This window comes from Oryctolagus cuniculus, chromosome 14 (assembly GCF_964237555.1).
Source record: "Oryctolagus cuniculus chromosome 14, mOryCun1.1, whole genome shotgun sequence".
Taxonomy (NCBI): domain Eukaryota; kingdom Metazoa; phylum Chordata; class Mammalia; order Lagomorpha; family Leporidae; genus Oryctolagus; species Oryctolagus cuniculus.
The window spans coordinates 39,731,641-39,751,549 of NC_091445.1; the positions used below are offsets into that span (position 1 = coordinate 39,731,641).

Genomic DNA, 19,909 nt, shown 5'->3' on the forward strand with positions numbered 1-19,909 from the left:
GAACTGGTGCACATATGGGATGCAAGTGCCACAGGTGGAGACCTAACCTACTATGCCACGGCGCCAGCCCTGTTGCCCATTTTTCAGCTCATGGGATACTCTTTCTTTTTTTACCTGTGCTTTCTTTACCAACTTTTCCATCTTTTTTATTTTTCTCACCTTTAAAAAATACTGTATCGAGACAATATGGTGCAGCTGGTTAATCTACCTCCTACAGCATTGGCATGCCATGTGGGTGTGCCAGTTGGAGTCCTGGCTGCTCTACTTCCAATCCAGCTTCCTGCTGAGCTTCCTTCTAACATGCCCAGGAAAGCATCAGTGATGGCCCAAGTACTTGGGACCTCCTATCCACATTGGGGTTCCTGGCTGGCTTGGACCTGTCCCAGCCCCTGGCATTCTCTCTCTCTCTCTCTCTCTCTCTCTCTCTCTCTCTCTCTCTCTGTCTTCTTACTGTGATGCTCTAATCTGTAAGTTGGGGTTAATTTCCAGTTTCTCATTCCTCAAAGAAAGTGTCAGGAAAGTCTGGAGAAATGACTTCATCCAGTTCTGGTACAGATTTAGGGTCTCGTGTGTGTGTGTGTGTGTCTCTCTCTTTAAGATTTTATTTATTTGAGAGGTAGAGTTACAGACAGAGGAAGAGACAAAGAGAAAGATATTCTATCTGCTAATATTTGTAAATGCTTGATATTTTTCAGGTCTTTAAAATTTCAATAATTCTTACACCTGTTAATGTTTAATATTTACCCCAAAATATTAGAGGATTATAATGGCGTAGTAATAATTTGAAGTATTTTTCATTTTGTGATTCCTATCACAGGTTGTTTGGTGCTTTAGTTTTTTGAGTTTTTTAAAAAAATAAAAAAACCAGAGCTACTAAGTATAATGCAGTAAGAGTGTTAGTTTTATTTTGTTTTTATTTGAAGAGTGGAAATGGTTAAAGTGGATTTATTGTCAGTTTTGGAGATTTATAGTCAAAACATCAAAAAATATTAATTCTATTACTTTGTAGTTTTTCCTTTTCTGTAGTGCATAAAAGTGCTCTGACTTGTTAAGATGTATAACAAATGAAAGACTAGTTGAATGTTTTCATGAAGTTTGAAATAGTCATGTGGGCTTTCACTTTGAGGCCAATAAGCATATTTTATACATTTTAGTTTTCATTGCACAGTCATGTACTCTGTTTCCTTTATCTTTCTCAAGAAAATTATTAATGGTTACTGACTTGCTCTTGGGTAGCAAGTGTTCTGTTGAAGTCAGTGGTCTGTGTGGGTGTGCTGTTAAAAGGTGCCTTTTGTTAATTGTCTGCTCCTGAATGCTTGTAGGTGTCAGTTTGTGGTAGTGCTTTTAAACATCTTAGAACGTCAATCTTGAAAATCTTATGTATTAGAACTCCTTGCTTTCGCCTCTTTGGAGAAAGAGTTGTTTGTCCTGGAGTTTATTTCTCAGTTTTCTGCAATGCATAACATTTTTAATAAGCAGTGGTTTTTATTGAAAATAATTGAAAAGGAAATCTTCATAAAATATGGCAGAGAGTCTTTTTCTGAGTGTGTTGAACTACATGTTGCAGAGAAGTGGAAATTTATCATGTGGAAATTCAAGTACTATGTTAAGTTTGGGAGGGCATGGTTGGACTGTTTGCTGTCACATGAAATGGCTGTGGTGCAGATCTCTGTGCTTTTTGAGTGTTCTGTCTAATGCTTACATTTTATGAGATGATGACATATCATTGGTTCCACCTTCTGATCTTTTTTAGTTTGGGAACCTAAATAATTAGAGTATTTGAATGCTAAAGTACATGTAAATTAACATTATGTGAGATTCATGACTGAATGAGGGAAATGAACTTCTTTTTTTTAAGGTCTTCCTTTTTTTTTTTTTTTTTTTTTTGACAGGCAGAGTGGATAGTGAGAGAGAGAGAGACAGAGACAAAGGTTTTCCTTTTGCCGTTGGTTCACCCTCCAATGGCTTCTGCGGCCGGCGCGCTGCGCCGATCCGATGGCAGGAGCCAGGTACTTATCCTGGTCTCCCATGGAGTGCAGGGCCCAAGCACTTGGGCCATCCTCCACTGCCTTCCCGGGCCACAGCAGAGAGCTGGCCTGGAAGACGGGCAACCGGGACAGAATCCAGTGCCCCGACCGGGACTAGAACCCCGTGTGCTGGCACCGCAAGGTGGAGGATTAACCTAGTGAGCCGCGGCGCCGGCCGGGAAATGAACTTCTAATGAATCTTTTGCTGCCTGGAGCCCCTTTTTGTTGATTTCTGCATCTTACATGTGATTTGCCTCATAAATGACTTCTTAGAAAAATGGGGTATTATTGTAACTATTTGATTCACTTTTTTTAATAGGAAAAAAACTTAAGGACAATACAGATGTTGAAAGTTAATATAGTTCTACACGTCTAATTTATATTTATGAATTAAGCCATTTAAATTTTTTCATGAAATTTTATGTACTTTTTCCCTTTTGTAGTTTATTCCCCAGATATGCCTTCACGGCTTCCAATCCAAGACATATTTGCTGGACTGGTTACAAGTATTGGCACTGCAATACGATACTGGTTTCATTATACACTTGTGGCCTTTGCATGGTTGGGAGTTGTTCCTCTTACAGCATGTGAGTATTGGTACATCTGGTTGGAGTTACTTACATATTTTTATCTATTATAAAGTAGTAATATATTATATTGTTGTTTGAATGTTCAATTATTTGATGCTATAATGTCATTTATTAGGAATGCTTCAGTTAGAAAACATTCCTGTGAACTGAGTTTATTTTTTTTTTGAGGTTTATACATATCCTCAAAAATGTACTTTTTCTGTTGCAGCAAATGAAATACATTTTTTAAAGATTTTATTTATTTATTTGTAAGGCAGAGTCACAGAGAGGCAGAGGCAGAGAGAAAGAGAGGTCTTCTGTCAGCTGGTTCACTCCACAGGTGTCCACAATGGCCTAAGTTGGGCCAGTACAAAGTTGGGAGCTTCTGTGTCTCCCACACGGGTGCAGGCGCCCAAGGATTTGGGCCATCTTCCGCTTCTTTCCCAGACCATACCAGAGAACTGGATCAGAGGTGGAGCAGCTGGGAGTCGAACTGGCACCCATGTGGTATGCTGGCATTGTAGGCAGCGGCTTTACCTGCTACAGCACAGCGCCGGCCCCATGAGCTGAGTTTTTTTGTTTGTTTTTTGAAGTTTTTTAAATTTATTTGAAAGAGTTACACAGAGGGAGGAGAGGCAGAGAGAGAGGTCAGTCTTCCATCCGATAGTTCACTCCCCAACTGGCCGCAGCAGCCGGAGCTGTGCCGATCCGAAGCCAGGAGCCAGGAGCTTCCTCCAGGTCTCCATGCGGGTGCAGGGGTCCAAGGACTTGGGCCATCTTCCACTGCTTTCCCAGGCCATAGCAGAGAGCTGGATTGGAAGAGGAGCAACCGGGACTAGAACGGGTGCCCATATGAGATGCTGGCACCTCAGGCCAGGGCGTTAACCTGCTGGGCCACAGCGTGGCCCCAGAACTGAGTTTTTAAATAGTTTTTTTTCTTGAGTGAGTGTGGGAAAGAAAAAATAGAGTATACAGAGAATAGGAAAGTTCTTGAAAGAATTGAAAAAGTACATCAGACCATATTTAGAACTCAGATTTTTATTCCTTGAAGTGCATTAGAATTTTCAAGAAGTTCAGAATATGGATTCTTTTGGGATCACTCCCACCCCTTTCAGACATACTCAGGTATCTAATGGCTTATCTTTCAGGTATGGGAAACTCTCTTGAGAGACGGGTCCACTGTCCAACCCTCTTTTTTTTTTTTCTAAGATTTGTTTATTATTTATTTGAAAGGCAGAGTTACAGAGAGAGAACGGAGACAGAGGGAGAGAGAGATCTTCTATGCTCTGGTTTACTCCCCAGATGGCTGCAATTTCTGGAACTGGGCCAGGCTGAAGCCAAGAACCGGGAGCTTCCCAATCTCACATGTGGGTGCAGGGGCCCAGGGACTTGGGCCATCTTACGCTGCCTTCCCAGGCCATTAGCAGGGAGCTGTATCAGAAGTGGAGCACCTGGGACTCTATAACTGACACCCATGTGGGATGCTGGTGCTGCAGGCAGCGACTTTACCCACTACACCACAGCGCCGGCCCCCAAAGAACTTTTATACACCAGGAAATGGAGCCTTGAAATATATAAAGCATTGACAGTCAAAGTGGAAGATTAATAGGCATCTCTGAAATCAGTAAATCAGGTAGTCAGGCACATGTAAGGATGTAGAAGATAAAAGTAACAGATAACAAATTTGATCTCTTCTAACTTGTGTATATACACACATAATTTAAATGCCACAGAGTCCATATGCATATTTGGTGCCATTTACTTTTGTTGTTGCTGTTGTTTGTTTTGTTTTAAAGATTTATTTGAAAGAATTAGAGAGAGAGATCTGCATCTGCTGGTTCACTCCTCAGATGGCTGCCGTGGCCATCGCTGGGCCTGGCTAAAGCCAGAGCCAGGAGCTTTGTCCAGTGTCCCACGTGGGTTGCAGGGGTAAACACTTGAGCTGTCTTCAACTGCTTTTCCTAGGCCATTAGCAGGGAGCTCAGTAGGAAGCGGAGCAACCGGACACAAACCAGTGTCCTAGTAGGATGCTGATGTTGCAATTGGCAGCTTTACCTGCTATGCCACAGTGCCAGCACTGAGAACCTTTCCTTTTTACTTAGCAGTGTACCTTGGCTGTTTTTCCATCTAAACATCTTACTGGTTTAGTGTATGCAGAGTAGTCTGTAGTAAGGAGGCCTATCATTCATGAACCTATTTTTCTGTCTGCTGACATTTGGTTTGTCAGTTTTACTTTGTTAAAAGCATTCTGGCTTTGAGTTTTTTATATGTAAATTACAGAAAATGTTTTTCTACGTTTCCATTTTAACTTGGCCTTTGAAAACAGCATTGAAGTCACTGTACATTTCTGATGTAACACTACAGAGAGTTGTTAAACTAATACACTAGTACTGATTTGAAAGAATGACTCAACTTTTTCCTCTTGGGGCCCATTTCCAAATCTGTTGTCTGTTATCTCATTCTGTTTAGAATTCTGCCTTTTTGACTGAACAGACATTCTTCCTTTTTTAACTGAGAGAATAAGAGAATGGCAATGAATTTACTCCATACTTCATATTTTCTCTTCATGGCCAGAATTTAAGATAGCTGCTTGAAGACCCCTGAATTTGTGATTTTTAAAAATTGGTTGTCAGAGGGTGGGTATTTGTTGTGGGTTAGATGCTGATTAGGACACCCAGGTCTGCATCAGAGTACCCAAGTTTGATCCCTGGCTCTGGCATCTGATTCTAGCTTCCTGCTGATAGAGAACCTGGGAGACAGTGATAATAGCTAGATAATTGGGTTCTTGCCCCATGTGAAAGACCACCGCTGGCGTTTAAGGAATAAACCAGTAGATAGGAGCTCCTCTGTATTTTTATGAGTGGAATTTACAAATTTGAGAATTCTGGATTAAAAAAAATTCACTATATTTGATTTTGGAGTTGTTCATTTTAGATTTTTTCCTTTTCAGACACTAAGCTCATTTTATACAAACAAGCTAGTAGACCTTGAGAAAATCTGGACATTAAACATTATTGTGGAGCATCTGTTTTTCAGTCACTATTTTATGCTAGCCTGTGTTCTTAAAAATTTGAGACTTGGTCCTACAAAGACTTAAAAATGATGACAGCATTCCATTTTAAACTGTGTGAGTTTCTGATGTGAGTTGTGACTGTGCCATCACGCCCTTTTTTGGTAGGCCGCATCTACAAGTGCTTGTTCACTGGCTCCGTGAGCTCACTGCTGACACTGCCGCTAGACATGCTGTCGACGTGAGTATGGAATGTTGTGTGGTGGGGGATGATACTGTTTTTTCTTCAGATATTTGTCTTTATTTTTGTTACAGTCTGAAAATTCTGTTAAGAGCATAAAATTCACGCCTCTTAGCAGTTACAGCTATAGTAGAAGTAGCTCAGATTACATATAACCAATGTTTCTTTAAAAACATGCCCATTTTGGCCGGCGCCATGGCTCACTAGGCTAATCCTCCACCTAGCGGCGCCGGCACACCAGGTTCTAGTCCCGGTCGGGGCGCCGGATTCTGTCCCGGTTGCCCCTCTTCCAGGCCAGCCCTCTGCTGTGGCCAGGGAGTGCAGTGGAGGATGGCCCAGGTGCTTGGGCCCTGCACCCCATGGGGCGACCAGGAAAAAGCACCTGGCTCCTGGCTCCTGCCATCGGATCAGCGCGGTGCGCCGGCCGCATCGCGCCGGCCGCGGCGGCCATTGGAGGGTGAACCAACAGCAAAAAGGAAGACCTTTCTCTCTGTCTCTCTCTCTCTCTCACTATCCACTCTGCCTGTCAAAAAAAAAAAAAAAAAAAAAAAAAGCCCATTTTATTTTATTACTATTATTTTTAAAGATTTATTTATTTATTGACAGGCAGAGTGGACAGTGAGAGAGAGACAGAGAGGAAGGTCTTCCTTTTTCCGTTGGTTCACTCCTCAGTGGCTGCTGTGGCCGGTGCGCACCGCGCTGATCCGAAGCCAGGAGCCAGGTGCTTCTCCTGGTCTCCCATGGGGTGCAGGGCCCAAGGACTTGGACCATCCTCCACTGCACTCCCAGGCCATAGCAGAGAGCTGCACTGGGAGAGGAGCGACGGGGACAGAATCCGACGCTCCGACTGGGACTGGAACCTGGTGTGCCGGCGCTGCTAGGCGGAGGATTAGCCTATTGAGCTGCGTTGCCGGCAAGATTTATTTTTTTTAATTTGAAGGAATGACAGAGAGGTAGAGACAGAGGTCTCCCATTACTGGTTCACTCCCGAAATGGCTGCAGTGGCCGGAGCTGAGGTGATTGGAGCCAGAGAAGCCAGGAACAACTCCTGGGTCTCCCACGAGGGTGCAGGGGCCAAAGGACTTGGGCCATTCTCTGCTGCTTTTCCAGGCATATTAGCAGGGAGATGGATCAGAAGAGGAACTTGAATAGGCATCCATATGGGAGGCCGGTGCTTCAGGCCAGGGCTTTTAACCTGTGTCATAGTGCTGGCCCCAAAACATACCCATTTTAAATGACTTTCTTGTAATGGTGGAATGACTTGATGAATGGACTGTTATGCATTGAAAATAATCTGTTGGGGCTGGCGCTGTGGTGTAGTGGGTAAAGCCACCACCTGCAGTGCTGGCATTCCATATGGGCACCGGTTCGAGTCCTGGCTGCTCCATTTCCGACCCAGCTCTCTGCTATGGCCTGAGAAAGCAGTAGAAGATGGCTCAAGTCCTTGGACCCTTGCACCTACATGGGATACCCGGAAGAAGCTCCTGGCTCCTGGCTTCAGATCAGCACAGCTCTGGCCATTGCAGCCAACTGGAGGGTGAACCAGCAGATGGAAGACCTCTCTCTCTCTCTCTCTCTCTGTCTCTCTCGTTCTCTCTTTGTATAACTCTGACTTTCAAATAAATAAAATCTTTTTTTTTTTTTAAATAATCTGTCATGTTCATATGTTGAGAGTTCATTGGAACATGAGTTGTTTTTTTTGTTTTTGTTTTTGTTTTTTTTTAAGGTTTTATTTATTTGAGAGTTACAGACAGGCAGAGAGGGAGGTCTTCCATCTGCTGATTCACTCCCCAAATGGCCACAATGGTTGGAGCTGGGCCAATCTGAAGCCAGGAGCCAGGCACTTCTTCCAGGTCTCCCACATGTGTGTAGGGGTCCTAGCACCTGGGCCATCTTCCACTGCCTTCCCAAGCCATCAGTAAGGAGCTGGATCAGAAGTAGAGCAGTCTGAGTTTGAACTGGTGCTCATGGGATGTTGGTGCTGCAGGCTGAGGCCTAACCTACTACACCACAGTGCTGGCTCCAAGTTTTAACATACACATTTGAACTCATTTATTTTTAAGGCATCTCCTGAGATTAATAACACATGTTAAAATGTACTTACTGTAGTTGTTTTACTGTATCTTCATTTGAAGTGTTGTTGCTTGCCTTATGTGAGTAGACTTCCCTGTTGTCATTAACCCACCTGATTTGAAGGCCCCCTGAGTTGCCTTCACTAGAGAACTCGTTAGCACTGAAGGAAGACTGGATGACTGGCTGGGATTGTTAACAGAATCTGTAGACATGGCTTTGTTTTATAATCTTATGCTACCTTTTACAATTTGAAGAATTAAGCCAATATTTCCTTTTTTTTTTTTTTAAAGATTTATTTATTTATTTGAAAGTCAGAGTTACACACAGAGAGAGGAAAGGCAGAGAGAGAGAGAGAGAGAGAGAGAGATATCTTCCATCCAATGGTTCACCCCCCAATTGGCCGCAGTAGCCGGAGCTGTGCTGACCCAAAGCCAGGAGCCAGGAACTTCTTCTGTGTATCCCATGCGGATGCAGGGGCCGAAGGACTTGGGCCATCTTGTACTGCTTTCCTAGGCCATAGCAGAGAGCTGGACTCAAAGAGGAGCCAGGTTTTGAACCGGTGCCCATATGGGATGCCGGCGCTTCAGGCCAGGGCATTAACCCACTGTGCCACAGCGCTGGCCCCTAAGCCAATATTTCTGACAGCATTTGGATCTAATTTTTTTCTGAGTAATGTTTGAAATTTTACTTTAAATTTCCTTAATATCTTAGCAGTTGCTATCTATGAGGGGACTTCAGCAAGTAAAAAGACTATTTTGGGGCAGAAAATTTTGAAATCCATATATAGGTTTCTCATAACTCATATTTAAATTCTATTGTCTACACAGTTGTTGTGGTACTATCTTTTTCTGTCAGTTCTTTGAGTTGTCTCTGGATGTATCATTATCAGTTGCTACAACACACTGTCTGAAAAATTAATGGCTTAAAACAACCATCTTTTGATATGCTCCTAATTCTGGAAGACAGCAGTTTGGACTATGCTCAGCTGAGTTTTTGGACTTACCTGGGTCATTCATGGTCTCTTGTTTTCCAGAAGGCCAGTGAGTTAGGGGTGCTTTATGTCGTGGGCTTGGTAACATTTAAAAGGGTGAGTATGGGAGCTTGCAAGTTTTCTGCTAGGCTCTGGAACTCCAGCATGGTCACATCTGGTGCAAGCAACTCACAAAAGCAGCCTAGACTGAAGGCCAAGGAAAGACAGTTCTATTATTGTCATCCTTTAAAATCTGTAACAGTAGTTACTCTCAATGTTCATGGTAAGGAAGCAGTAAAGAGGAGATACTTTAGTCCCAACCCATCAAAATTGTGGTGGTTTGATGTGTTTAGCAAGAGAATGGCTGCAATTCCTCTTCTGATTTAGGATATGTTCCGGACAGTGTCTTCTTAGGGGCTACACCAGCCCAGTTAGAGTTTGGAGCTACTGTGCTGAGGACTTTCCTATTGACTCTTCCTCAGGTTTTCCCTGGAGGAAAAGCCATTCCAGTAGAATAGTGGATTTTCCCAGCACAAACTTTAAATATTCTGAAATCATGTATGTGGGCAAGGGAAGGATTAGCAGCTGCTGCTGCTGCCTTTTTTTTTTTTTTTTTTTTTTTTTTTGACAGAGTTAGACATTGAGAGACAGAGAGAAAGGTCTTCCTTCTGTTGTTTCACCCCCTCAAATGGCCTCTATGGCCGGAGCTATGCCAATCTGAAGCCAGGAGCCAGGTGTTTCTCCTGGTCTCCCAGGCGGGTGCAGGCACCCAAGCACTTGGGCCATCCTCCACTGCCCTGCCGGGCCACAGCAGAGAGCTGGACTGGAAGAGGAGCAGCCGGGACAGAACCCGGTACCCATATGGGTTGCCGGCGCCGCAGGTGGAGGATTAACCAAGTGAGCCACGGTGCTGGACCCATGGATTGGCTTCTTTAGAGAGGAAAAGAACAAGGGTTTTTCACTATTATGAGATTCAGTGTTTTCATGTATGATTACCTAAGGAACTTTTCTGTGCTTTCTGGATTTGCTGAAGAATGAATATAATTATGGTATGTGTGCAGTTAACATCAAAACTTGATTTGCTTTCTAAGTAAAAAATTTCAGTGAATTGTACGCTTTTTGTCTTATGCATAGCATACTGAGTATCTCTGAGCCTTCATTGCTTTATTTTGTCATTGGTCTCGTCTGTGGAGGAGATTTTGATGTTTCTACTAATGTGAGTTTAGGTATTATTAGGCAAGTTTTTAAACTTGAATGTAAATTAAGGATGAAGAATGGTAAATGTCGGATAGAGTTGTTCACCTTGAATAAATCACATAAGTTTAGTACTTGGCCTTTGTCAAGTGTTTAACTGCTTTTGTCGTTTTTGCTCACTACCTTTTTCTTGGTCATGTTCAAAATATAGGCTGTGGATAGCTAATTTCTATATAGTTCTGATTTTATTTTATGCATATTATAAATATAAATTATGTATATGTAATAAAATATTTACAATGTTGGTCAGTTATAAGGTTGACTTTTACCACAAATAATTCTTCGGAGAAACTGATTTTTACCCTAAAATTATGTTTTTGTGGCTTATTTTCTGAGAATTTGGTGTGAAAAGGAATATTATCTTTGATTTTCTAACTTAAAATGTTCTTTGGAGTAATTATCTGTAATTTCTTTTTTAATAGGGAAAATTTGTTGGCGGATTGTTTGCAGGGTTGTTTCGTGGTGACGTGCACACTGTGTGCGTTCATCAGCCTGGTGTGGTTGCGAGAACAGATAGTCCATGGGGGAGCACCGATTTGGTTGGAGCATGCTGCCCCGCCCTTCAATGCTGCTGGGCACCACCAAAATGAGGTAACTCCTCTACTTCCAAGATTGATTTAACTTGGGTAGGATATGAAGATATGGTCACTGTAAGATCAAACCCTTGCCTTCTGTGTTCCTTATAAATGTTATTTTGCTGTTACAAAGGAAGACAATGGGAAGGTTTGAGAAATTAGGAAAAATACAAAAATCAAAAGATTGCCATTGTGACTTTACCTGTTATTTTCTAGCCCTACTGAGAGCAGTTTTAGGGGTGTACTAAAATGTTCTTCAGTCTCTTTAACTGAGTGAACTTCTTTAACTGGAATCTGAAGATAGGAACTTCCTTGATGTTTTCTTTTTATTTATTTATTTATTTTTATTTATTTTTTATTTTTTTGACAGGCTGAGTGGACAGTGAGAGAGAGAGAGACAGAAAGGTCTTCCTTTAGCCGTTGGTTCACCCTTCAATGGCCGCCGCTGCCGGCGCGCTGTGGCCGTCGCACCACGCTGATCCGAAGGCAGGAGCCAGGTGCTTCTGCTGGTCTCCCATGGGGTGCAGAGCCCAAGGACTTGGGCCATCCTCCACTGTACTCCCTGGCCAAAGCAGAGAGCTGGCCTGGAAGAGGGGCAACCGGGACAGAATCCGGTGCCCCGACCGGGACTAGAACCCGGTGTGCTGGCGCCGCTAGGTGGAGGATTAGCCTGTTGAGCCGCAGTGCCGGCCCTTCCTTGATGTTTTCTTAAGTTTAAAATACTTAAGGATAAATAACAGTTTTTCTTTTTAGGTCCTTCTGCTTTTGTCAAGGGTACATCAAATTCATCAAATTCTGTAATTTCTTTTTGTCTATAAAGAGCTAGTTCTCCTTTGAAACCATACATTGATAGATGACTATAAAGAAATAAGACTGTTCTTATAGAATTCATACTTTATCATTGTACTTCAGAGTTTAAGATTTATTTTATTTATTTGAAAGATAGAGAGCAAGAGACAGATCTTTCATCTGCCGGTTCACTCCCCAGGTGGCTGTAATGGCCGGTGCTGGACTAGGGCTGAAGCCATGAGCTTCTTCCAGGTCTTTTGCATGGATGCAGGGATCAAAGCACTTGGGCTGTCTCCTGCTGCTTTTCTCAGTTGCATTAACAGGGAACTGGATCAGAAGTGTAGTAGCTGGTACTTGAACTGGTGCCCATATGGAACATCACAGGTGGTAGCTTTATGTGCTGTGCCACAATGCTGGCACCCCCTGTAACAACCTGAGAGTTGCTTTTACTTAACTGCTAACACTTAAGTACAACAATGTCTTTGCTTTTGATAGATAGCAAAGCTTAAGAGGCGCTAAGGGAGGGTGCATTTTTGGGAACAGATTGTGTCTGTGTCTTCATAGTCTTACCTACAAAGCAGAAATTAGAAACTGTTGCCTGAAATGTTTAACTGTTACCAGAAAGTTAAGTTTTATATATGTAAATTTTTGTAGGAAAATTATTTTATCCCTGAAATCAGTAAATAACGACATGCTCTGGAAAAAAGGATTACAGGCAACAGGTGTTTGGCCTACGAGTGAAGATGCTGGTTAGGACACCCATGCTGCACATTGGAGTATCAGTGTTGTCTCTATTTTCTGAGAGGCCTTGTGTGGAGTTGCAGTTTCCAGCTTGTTGTGGGCACTTGGGGAATGATAGTAGGTGGCAGCTCTCTCAAATCATTAGTAGGGAAAATATTATGTCAGGGCAAAGCATTTAGCCTGGTGGCTAGGATGTCTGTGTTCCACATCTGAGTACCTGAGTTAGATTTCTGGTTCTGATTTCTACTTCCAGCTTCCTGCTGATGCAGACCCTGGAGGCATTAGTGATGACCCAAATAATTGGGTTTCTACCCTGTGGAAAACCTGGATTGAGTTCTTAGCTTCTGACTTTGGTCTGGCTTAGGCCTGGCCAGGCCAGGCATTTGGGGATGAACTAGTAGATAAGAGTTCTATTTCTCTCTTCCTGTTAAATAAAAAAATAAATACAAAGGATTACCAAATGATGTATTCAAGATAGCCAAATCTATAAATCCTTATTTATTATGCTTTATGAAATCTTCCTTCCTAATTCATGCTAAGTGAATCTCTGCACTGTGAAGTGAGTTAATGCTCTTACATTCCAAGTTGAACCAAAATAAGATAAACTCAGAAAAAATGACTTTGAAAAACTTTCTCTATTTGAATTTTTTTATTTTTTAAAGAATTTTTTATTTTTATTTATTTTTTTAAATATTTATTTATTTTAAAGTCAGAGTTATGTAGAGAGAGAGAGGTCTTCCATCGATGGTTCACTCCCCAATTGGCCATAATGGTCGGAACTATACCAATCCGAAGCCAGGAGCCAAGAGCTTCCTCCGAGTCTCCCACGCAGATGCATGGGCCCAAGGACTTGGGCCTTCCTCTTACTGCTTTCCTAGGCCATAGCAGAGAGCTGGATCGGAAGTGGAGCAGCTGGGTCTCAAACCGGTGCCCATATGGGATGCTGGTGCTTTAGGCCAGGGCGTTAACCCACTGTGCCACAGCGCTGGCCCCAAGAATTTTATTTTTATATATAGATATAGATATACTTTTTTATTTTTTATTTTTTATTATTATTATTTTTTTACGGGCAGAGTGGACAGTGAGAGAGAGAGAGACAGAGATAGAGAGAAAGGTCTTCCTTTGCCATTGGTTCACCCCTCCCCTCCCCCCATGGCCTCTGCGACCGGCGTGCTGCGGCCAGCGCACAGTGCTGATCCGAAGCCAGGAGCCAGGTGCTTCTTCTGGTCTCCTATGCGGGTGCAGGGCCCAAGGACTTGGGCCATCCTCCACTGCCCTCCCAGGCCACAGCAGAGAGCTTGACTGGAAGAGGAGCAACCGGGACAGAATCCGGCGCCTGACTGGGACTAAAACCTGGTGTGCCAGCACCGCAGGCGGAGGGTTAGCCTATTGAGCTGCTGCGCTGGCCAAGAATTATTTATTTTTGGAAGACAAAGGAGTTACAGAGAGAAGTAGAGCTAGAGCGAGGTGGAGGTGGGGGGGACTTCCATTTCTGGTTCACTCCCCAAATGACCTCAATGGCCAAAGCTGAGCCAGTCCGAATCCAGGAACCAAGAGCCTCTTCCAGGTCTCCCATGTGGGTGCAGGGGCCCAAGGACTTGGGCCATCTTCCACTGCTTTCCCAGGCCATAGCAGAGAGCTGGATCGGAAGAGGAGCAGCCGGGACTTGATCCGGCTCCCAAATGGGACGCCGGCGCTTTAGGCTGGGGTCTTAACCCGCTGCGCCACAGCACTGCCCCCCCTCTATTTGAATTTTAGGTGGGTTTGTATATGTGTTTTTTTCTTTTTTTTCTTGCTATGTGTGTGTGTGTGTGTGTGTGTGTGTGTTTAAGCAGGGAGAGCACAGTTTGGAATTAGAGCAAAATGAAGACAAGTTAGCTAAATTTCTGGACTTTGCTATCATCACAGGCTCCAGCAGGAGGAAATGGTGCAGAAAATGTTGCTGCTGACCAGCCTGCCAACCCACCTGCTGAAAATGCAGTGGTAGGAGAGAACCCTGATGCACAGGACGATCAGGCCGAAGAGGAGGAGGAAGACAATGAAGAGGAAGATGATGCTGGCGTGGAAGATGCAGCAGATGCTAATAACGGAGCCCAGGGTAACCACTGCTTGTGTGCCCACCCTCTTTCTTCAGGACTGTGAATCCATTCTCAGCTCACATTGAGGAGGAAAGGACTGGAATTTTCAAATATTAATATTTTCAAGTTATGTTTCTAACCTAGTTTTACTTTATTTTATTTACTTGAAAGAGTTGCAGAGAGAGGTAGAGACAGAGAGAAAGATCTTCCATTTGCTGGTTCACTCCCCAGATGGCCATGACAGCCAGAGTTGAGCTGATCAAAGCCAGGATCCAGGAACTTCTTCGATCTAGTTCTCCCACATGGGTGCAGGGGCCCAAGCACTGGAGCTTTCTTTTGCTGCTGCCCTCCCAGGCGTATCAGCAGGGAGCTGGATCAGAAGTGGAGCAGCTGGGTCTTGAACTGGCACCCTCAAGGGATGGTTGCTCTGTAGGCCGGGGCTTTAACCTGCTGTGCCACAGATCTGGCCCCATGAGGACTTTTTTTTTTTTTTAAAGAAAAGATTTAATTTATTTGTTTGAAAGGCAGAGTTACAGAGAAAGAGAAGGAAGGGGAGAGAGAGAGAGCTTCTAGCTGCTGGCTCACTCACCAGATGGCTGCAGCGGCTGGGGATGGGCCATACAGAAGCCAAGAGCCAAGAGCTTTCAGGTCTCCCTCACAGGTGCAGGGGCCCACACAGTTGGGCCATCTTCCACTGCTTTTCCCAGTTCTTTAACAGGAAGCTGCATCAGAAGTTGCAGAAGCCGGGACTCGAATTGGTGCCCATCTCGGGGGCTGGTGTCAGAGGCAGGGGCTTAGCCTGCTATACCACATTGTGGACCCCATATTCAGGTCATCTTTAATTGGAGGAAATGATTTTTTTGGAATGAAGCTTACGTTTTTAAAAAAATAATTTTATTCAGATTTCCATTATTTGTTTGCTTCTCTCTGTCCGTATCTGTTGAGTTAGTGCAACTTTTAAAGTACAAAAGGAAGTTTTGAAGGCAAGGTGCTCACATCCAGGGTTTCACTTTTGGCAGTGTAAACTCTGAAGTGTGATCCAAGAGTGAGTATGCAGTCAGCCATGAGTAGTTCATTACCTCTGCTTCCCTTCTTCTATCACAGTGCTGGCCTGTCTCTAGGTTCACTCACACTGTTGGTATTTGAATGTCTTTGTGTGGTGTTTCTGAACGAAACACCAGATCTCTGCCTTCATGGAGCCTGTGGTTTAGTGAAGAAATAGGAAATACACATTTTGATAAGTATTTTGCAAGTTGCATTGTGGATGCTGTTGGGGAGACGCCTGATGAGGTTTCCCAGGTAGCTCAGAGTAAATGATATTTGAGCAAATACTTGAAGGATGAGGGGGAGATAGTTCTATAATGGGAGCAAGGAGCCTTTGTAGGAAGAGTCAGCCTCTGAGAATACAACCTGCTTTTATTGGGTGCATGGCCATCATCTTTCTCTTGGTCCAATATGGTAGCTACTTAACTAGTCTCCTACTACCACTGTTACTGCTGAGTCCTAATGGTTTTCTTTCAGTGGTGTTTTCATTGTGCTTTATAAGAATAAAGTAAACCCAGGCTCCACATTCCTTGTAAGATCTGATCACTGTCAGCTCTTCATGCTTTGTCTTCCACTTTACTCTTCATCACTCAGAGTTCTTGTTCCCTGGCTTCCTTACTTTTCTCAAAGCCACCAGATTCATTCTTTACTCAGAACTGTTGAATTCTTCTCTTTCATATAACCCTACTTATTGCCTTTTTAGATTTAAAATAATGTAGGATCACCTTTTTTAATATGTGTTATTTTGTACATATATTTAGATGTATTTTTATTTGTTGCCTACAATATCTAGTATGGAAAATTTATAAATATGGTTTAGCTTCTTGACAACAGCTTAAGAATACTTAATTACAAAGAATGCATTTTATTATTTATAGTTCATGTTCCATCAGTTAATTTTGAACTACAATTGTATTTCCAGATGACATGAACTGGAATGCTTTAGAATGGGACCGAGCTGCAGAAGAACTTACATGGGAAAGAGTGAGTGTCAAGTGGCCTGTGTTTTAAAGTTCTTTGTGTTTAGATGTATACCCTTATTTCATAGTTAAATTTGATGGAAACAGCTAACCAGAATTTTAATTTCTAGAGAAAATTAAGTGTTCTACTGTTTCGAGTAAAAATACTGTGACATTGATGATTTTATTTCTGTCTTCTGGCTTTTAATACAAACTTTGCTCCATGTAGGGAATATTTCCACTTGAATTGTGGGCTTTTGAAAAAAAAACAGTAGCAGTTTAAGTATTTTTAGACTTTAGTTCTATCATGAAGTCTTTACTGGCTCTATGTAATGTAAAATTCAACCCAAGATGAAATCCTTTAGAGTTTATAGATTTGGAATAAAAGAAGACCTAAAATAGAACATTCTTATAAACATTTTTCTAAAGGAATTTTTATTTATTTGAGAGTCAGAGAGATCTCCCATTTGCTTGTTGATATCCCAAATGCCCAGAATGACTAGGGCTGGGCTGAAGTCAGGGGCTGGGAACTTGTCTCCCATGTGGATATTAAGAACCCAATTACTGGAGCAGTCACTGCTGCCTCCCAGGATACTCATTTTGAGGAAGCTGGAGCCAGTAGCCAGAACTGGGTATTGAAACTAGGTGGGATGCTGATGTGGGATGCTAGCATCTTAACTGCTAGGGTAATGCCTGCCTTCCCCCCCCCTTTTTTTTATGAGAGGAGAAATTTTACTCTCTGAAAATGATAGACAGTATTGGAAAGTAGTAGGTAAAGACTTTGTTTAAACATTTGCAAAGAAAAATGAGCCTTTTTCATAAATTAGAATAGAAAATACTGTTGTATCATGAATTAATGCCTATTTGTTTATTTTAGATGCTAGGACTTGATGGGTCACTAGTTTTTCTGGTAAGTAAAACTAATGGTTTTTGTTTTTAAAGATTTATTTATTTGACAGGTAGATTCCCTAGATGGCCAGGTCTGGTCCAGGCTGAAGCTAGGATCCAGAACCTCCGTCTTAAGTCTCCAACATGGGTGGCAGGGTCCCAAATACATGGGTCGTCTTTCATTGCCTTCCCAGGCCACATTAGCAGGAAGCTGGATCGAAAGTAGAACATACAGGACTCTATCTAACATTCCAGTATGGGACATTGGTGTCAAGTGTTGCAAGCAGTGGCTTAACAATACTGTGCCACAATGCTGCCCCCCACGCCCCCATTTAAATAAATATTTGTTTCACAGAGTGACAGGGAGAGGGAGAGAGATAATTTGCTTAATAACAAAATTGTAAGTTAATTTGTCTTAATATTCAATAACTTCAGATTTACAGTATGTGCTTTTTATATTAAAGCTCAAAATGCCTTTTGACTTTTGATTACTTAATGTTTGAAGAAAGTTTCTTTTTCAGAATGTAGTGTCAGTACAAAAGTATAAAGGTAATACTATTTGAAGAGGATATTATTATTATTAAATATCTTCTAGAAAAGAAAATGTAGTCCAGTGTTAATGGTAATTAGAAGAACTTAGTCTCCTTTTTAGTTTAGTCTTACACTGTTGATACCTGGATTGGTAAACACAAAGCAGTTACGTGCATTCAGTGAGAACCCTAGGCCGGTCTTGGGTTTCTACTGTTGGCTGAGTCCTACCCATCCTTACTGCAGAACTCTTGATTAGTAAAGATCATGACCCTAACATGAGGAGCAGTCCTCCAAACAACTTACTCTTTAAAAGAAATGCTCTCAGATCATGCCACATAAAATTAGCTGGTATTTGGGATTCTTTTTTTTAAAGATTTATTATTCATTTGAAAGAGCGTTAGAGAGAGAGGCAGATAGAGACAGATATATCTTCTGTCCTATGGTTTATTTCCCAGATGGTCCCAACAGCCAGGGCTAGGCCAGACCAAAGCCAGGAGCTTCATGTAGGTCTCCTATGTGGGTGCAGGGGCCCAAGAAGTTGTGCTATCCTCCGCTGTTTTACCATGCACATTTTAGCAGGCAGCTAGATTGGAAGTGAGCAGCTAGGACTTCTACTGGCATTCACATGGGATACCTGTGCTGAAGGATGAGGCTTTAACCCTCTCAGCCACTTACATGAGAGGCAGAGTTCCAGACAGAGAGGAAGAGACAAAGAAGGCCATCTGCTGGTTCACTCCCCAAATGGCCACAAGGGCCAGAGCAGAGCCAGTCCAAAACCTGGAGACAGGGAAGCTTCCTCCAGATCTCCCATGTGGGTGCAGGGCCTAAGTATTTGGACCATCTGCTGCTGCTCTCCTAGACCATAAGCAGAGAGCTGGATTGAAAGAAGAAGAGCTGGGACTCGAACTGGCACCCTATGGGATGCTGGCACTGCAGGCAGTGCCTTTACTTGCTATGCCACAGTGCTGGCCCCCCAATTTTTTTTCAATTTTTATTTTTTTAATTATTTATTTGAGATGCAGATAGAGTTCCTGTCCACTGGTTCAGGTGCTGGGCCCAACTGAAACAGGGAGCCAGGAACTCAGTCCATATCTCCCACATGTGTGGCAGGGACCTAACTGCTTGAGCCATCATTGCTGTCTCTTAGGGTATACATTATCAGGAAATTAGAATTGGGAGTAGAGCTGGGACTTGAACCCAGATACTCAAGTATGAGACATGAACATCTTAAGTACTGGGCCAAGTACCTACTCCTTTTTAAACAGCTTAGCTGTCAAGGTTACTTTGTATGCAGGTCGCAAAACACTGTGCCAACTGGAGCAGTAACATAACAGGAAGACGAGAGAAAGTATGCCCCTAGAATTGTTAGGTCTGGAGGCCCAACAATATCATCAAAGACCCAGATAATGTCCTTCCATCTCCTTGGCTGTCCCTGGTGTTTTGACCTTCTCTGAAGAAGATGTTGAAGGTAGCAGTGTGAGAATTTGAGGGAACATTCCTGTTGTAATTTACAATTTAGTAAAATATGATTTTAATGAACTTCTATTCAAAGTTTGTTCACAGTATGAAAGGAATTTTTTTGGCCACAAACTCATTCATATTTACCTCATTGCTTTCTCATAAATGAATGACAGAAGTCATTGAGGAAGTAGTGGGGTTGACTCAAACCCATTCTAATTATTGACAAAACTGCAGGGTGACTGTATTGCTTCAGTGAAAAATGCTTGATATGTACCATGTGCCAGCTGTTGTAGTTACCAGTGGGGTCCCTTTTCTCGAAGACACTTTGTTGTTTAGTAGACAGAAACAAACATGTGGACAAGGAACTTCAGAGGTGTGTGTTAGAGATGCAGTGACAAAAAGAGGGCATTGGGCACGAGGGCTTGGAAAGGTTTGTTTTTGTGGAGAGGAGAAAGTACTGGAGGCATGAAAGCTGTTGGGAGTAAGGCTGAGTTTGGGAACCCTTAAGGTAGAAAAGCTGAAAAAATTGAGCCAGAGTAGTGAGTTGGAAAGTGGCAGTTTGTCTCTGGTTTTTAAAGGCAAACTATTACCTTATTGCTTGTTGGATTTGTGGAAGATTGGGGGACTTGAACACAGAAATCTTCCTAAAAAGAAAACCTGACCATGTTAACCTCACTCTGAAGGGTCTTAGCTTGATGG

General features: G+C 42.7%; 1 protein-coding gene and 1 long non-coding RNA gene across 6 annotated transcripts in view; both read left to right on the forward strand.

The window, feature by feature from the left end:
* MARCHF6 (membrane associated ring-CH-type finger 6) overlaps window positions 1-19,909 on the forward strand; it is a 98,678-nt gene that overhangs the window by 26,069 nt on the left and 52,700 nt on the right. For all 5 annotated transcript variants that reach the window (XM_051853570.2, XM_070056585.1, XM_051853574.2 and 2 more), the window contains exons 4-9: window positions 2,471-2,614; window positions 5,775-5,847; window positions 10,567-10,735; window positions 14,158-14,347; window positions 16,294-16,355; window positions 17,208-17,240. In XM_051853570.2, the coding sequence (XP_051709530.1) occupies window positions 2,471-2,614; window positions 5,775-5,847; window positions 10,567-10,735; window positions 14,158-14,347; window positions 16,294-16,355; window positions 17,208-17,240 (671 nt within the window). The remainder of the gene's footprint in view (window positions 1-2,470; window positions 2,615-5,774; window positions 5,848-10,566; window positions 10,736-14,157; window positions 14,348-16,293; window positions 16,356-17,207; window positions 17,241-19,909) is intronic.
* Window positions 17,251-19,761, forward strand: LOC138845167 (uncharacterized). Its single transcript, XR_011381970.1, has 2 exons — window positions 17,251-19,405; window positions 19,445-19,761. It is a non-coding gene; the product is annotated as an uncharacterized lncRNA (long non-coding RNA).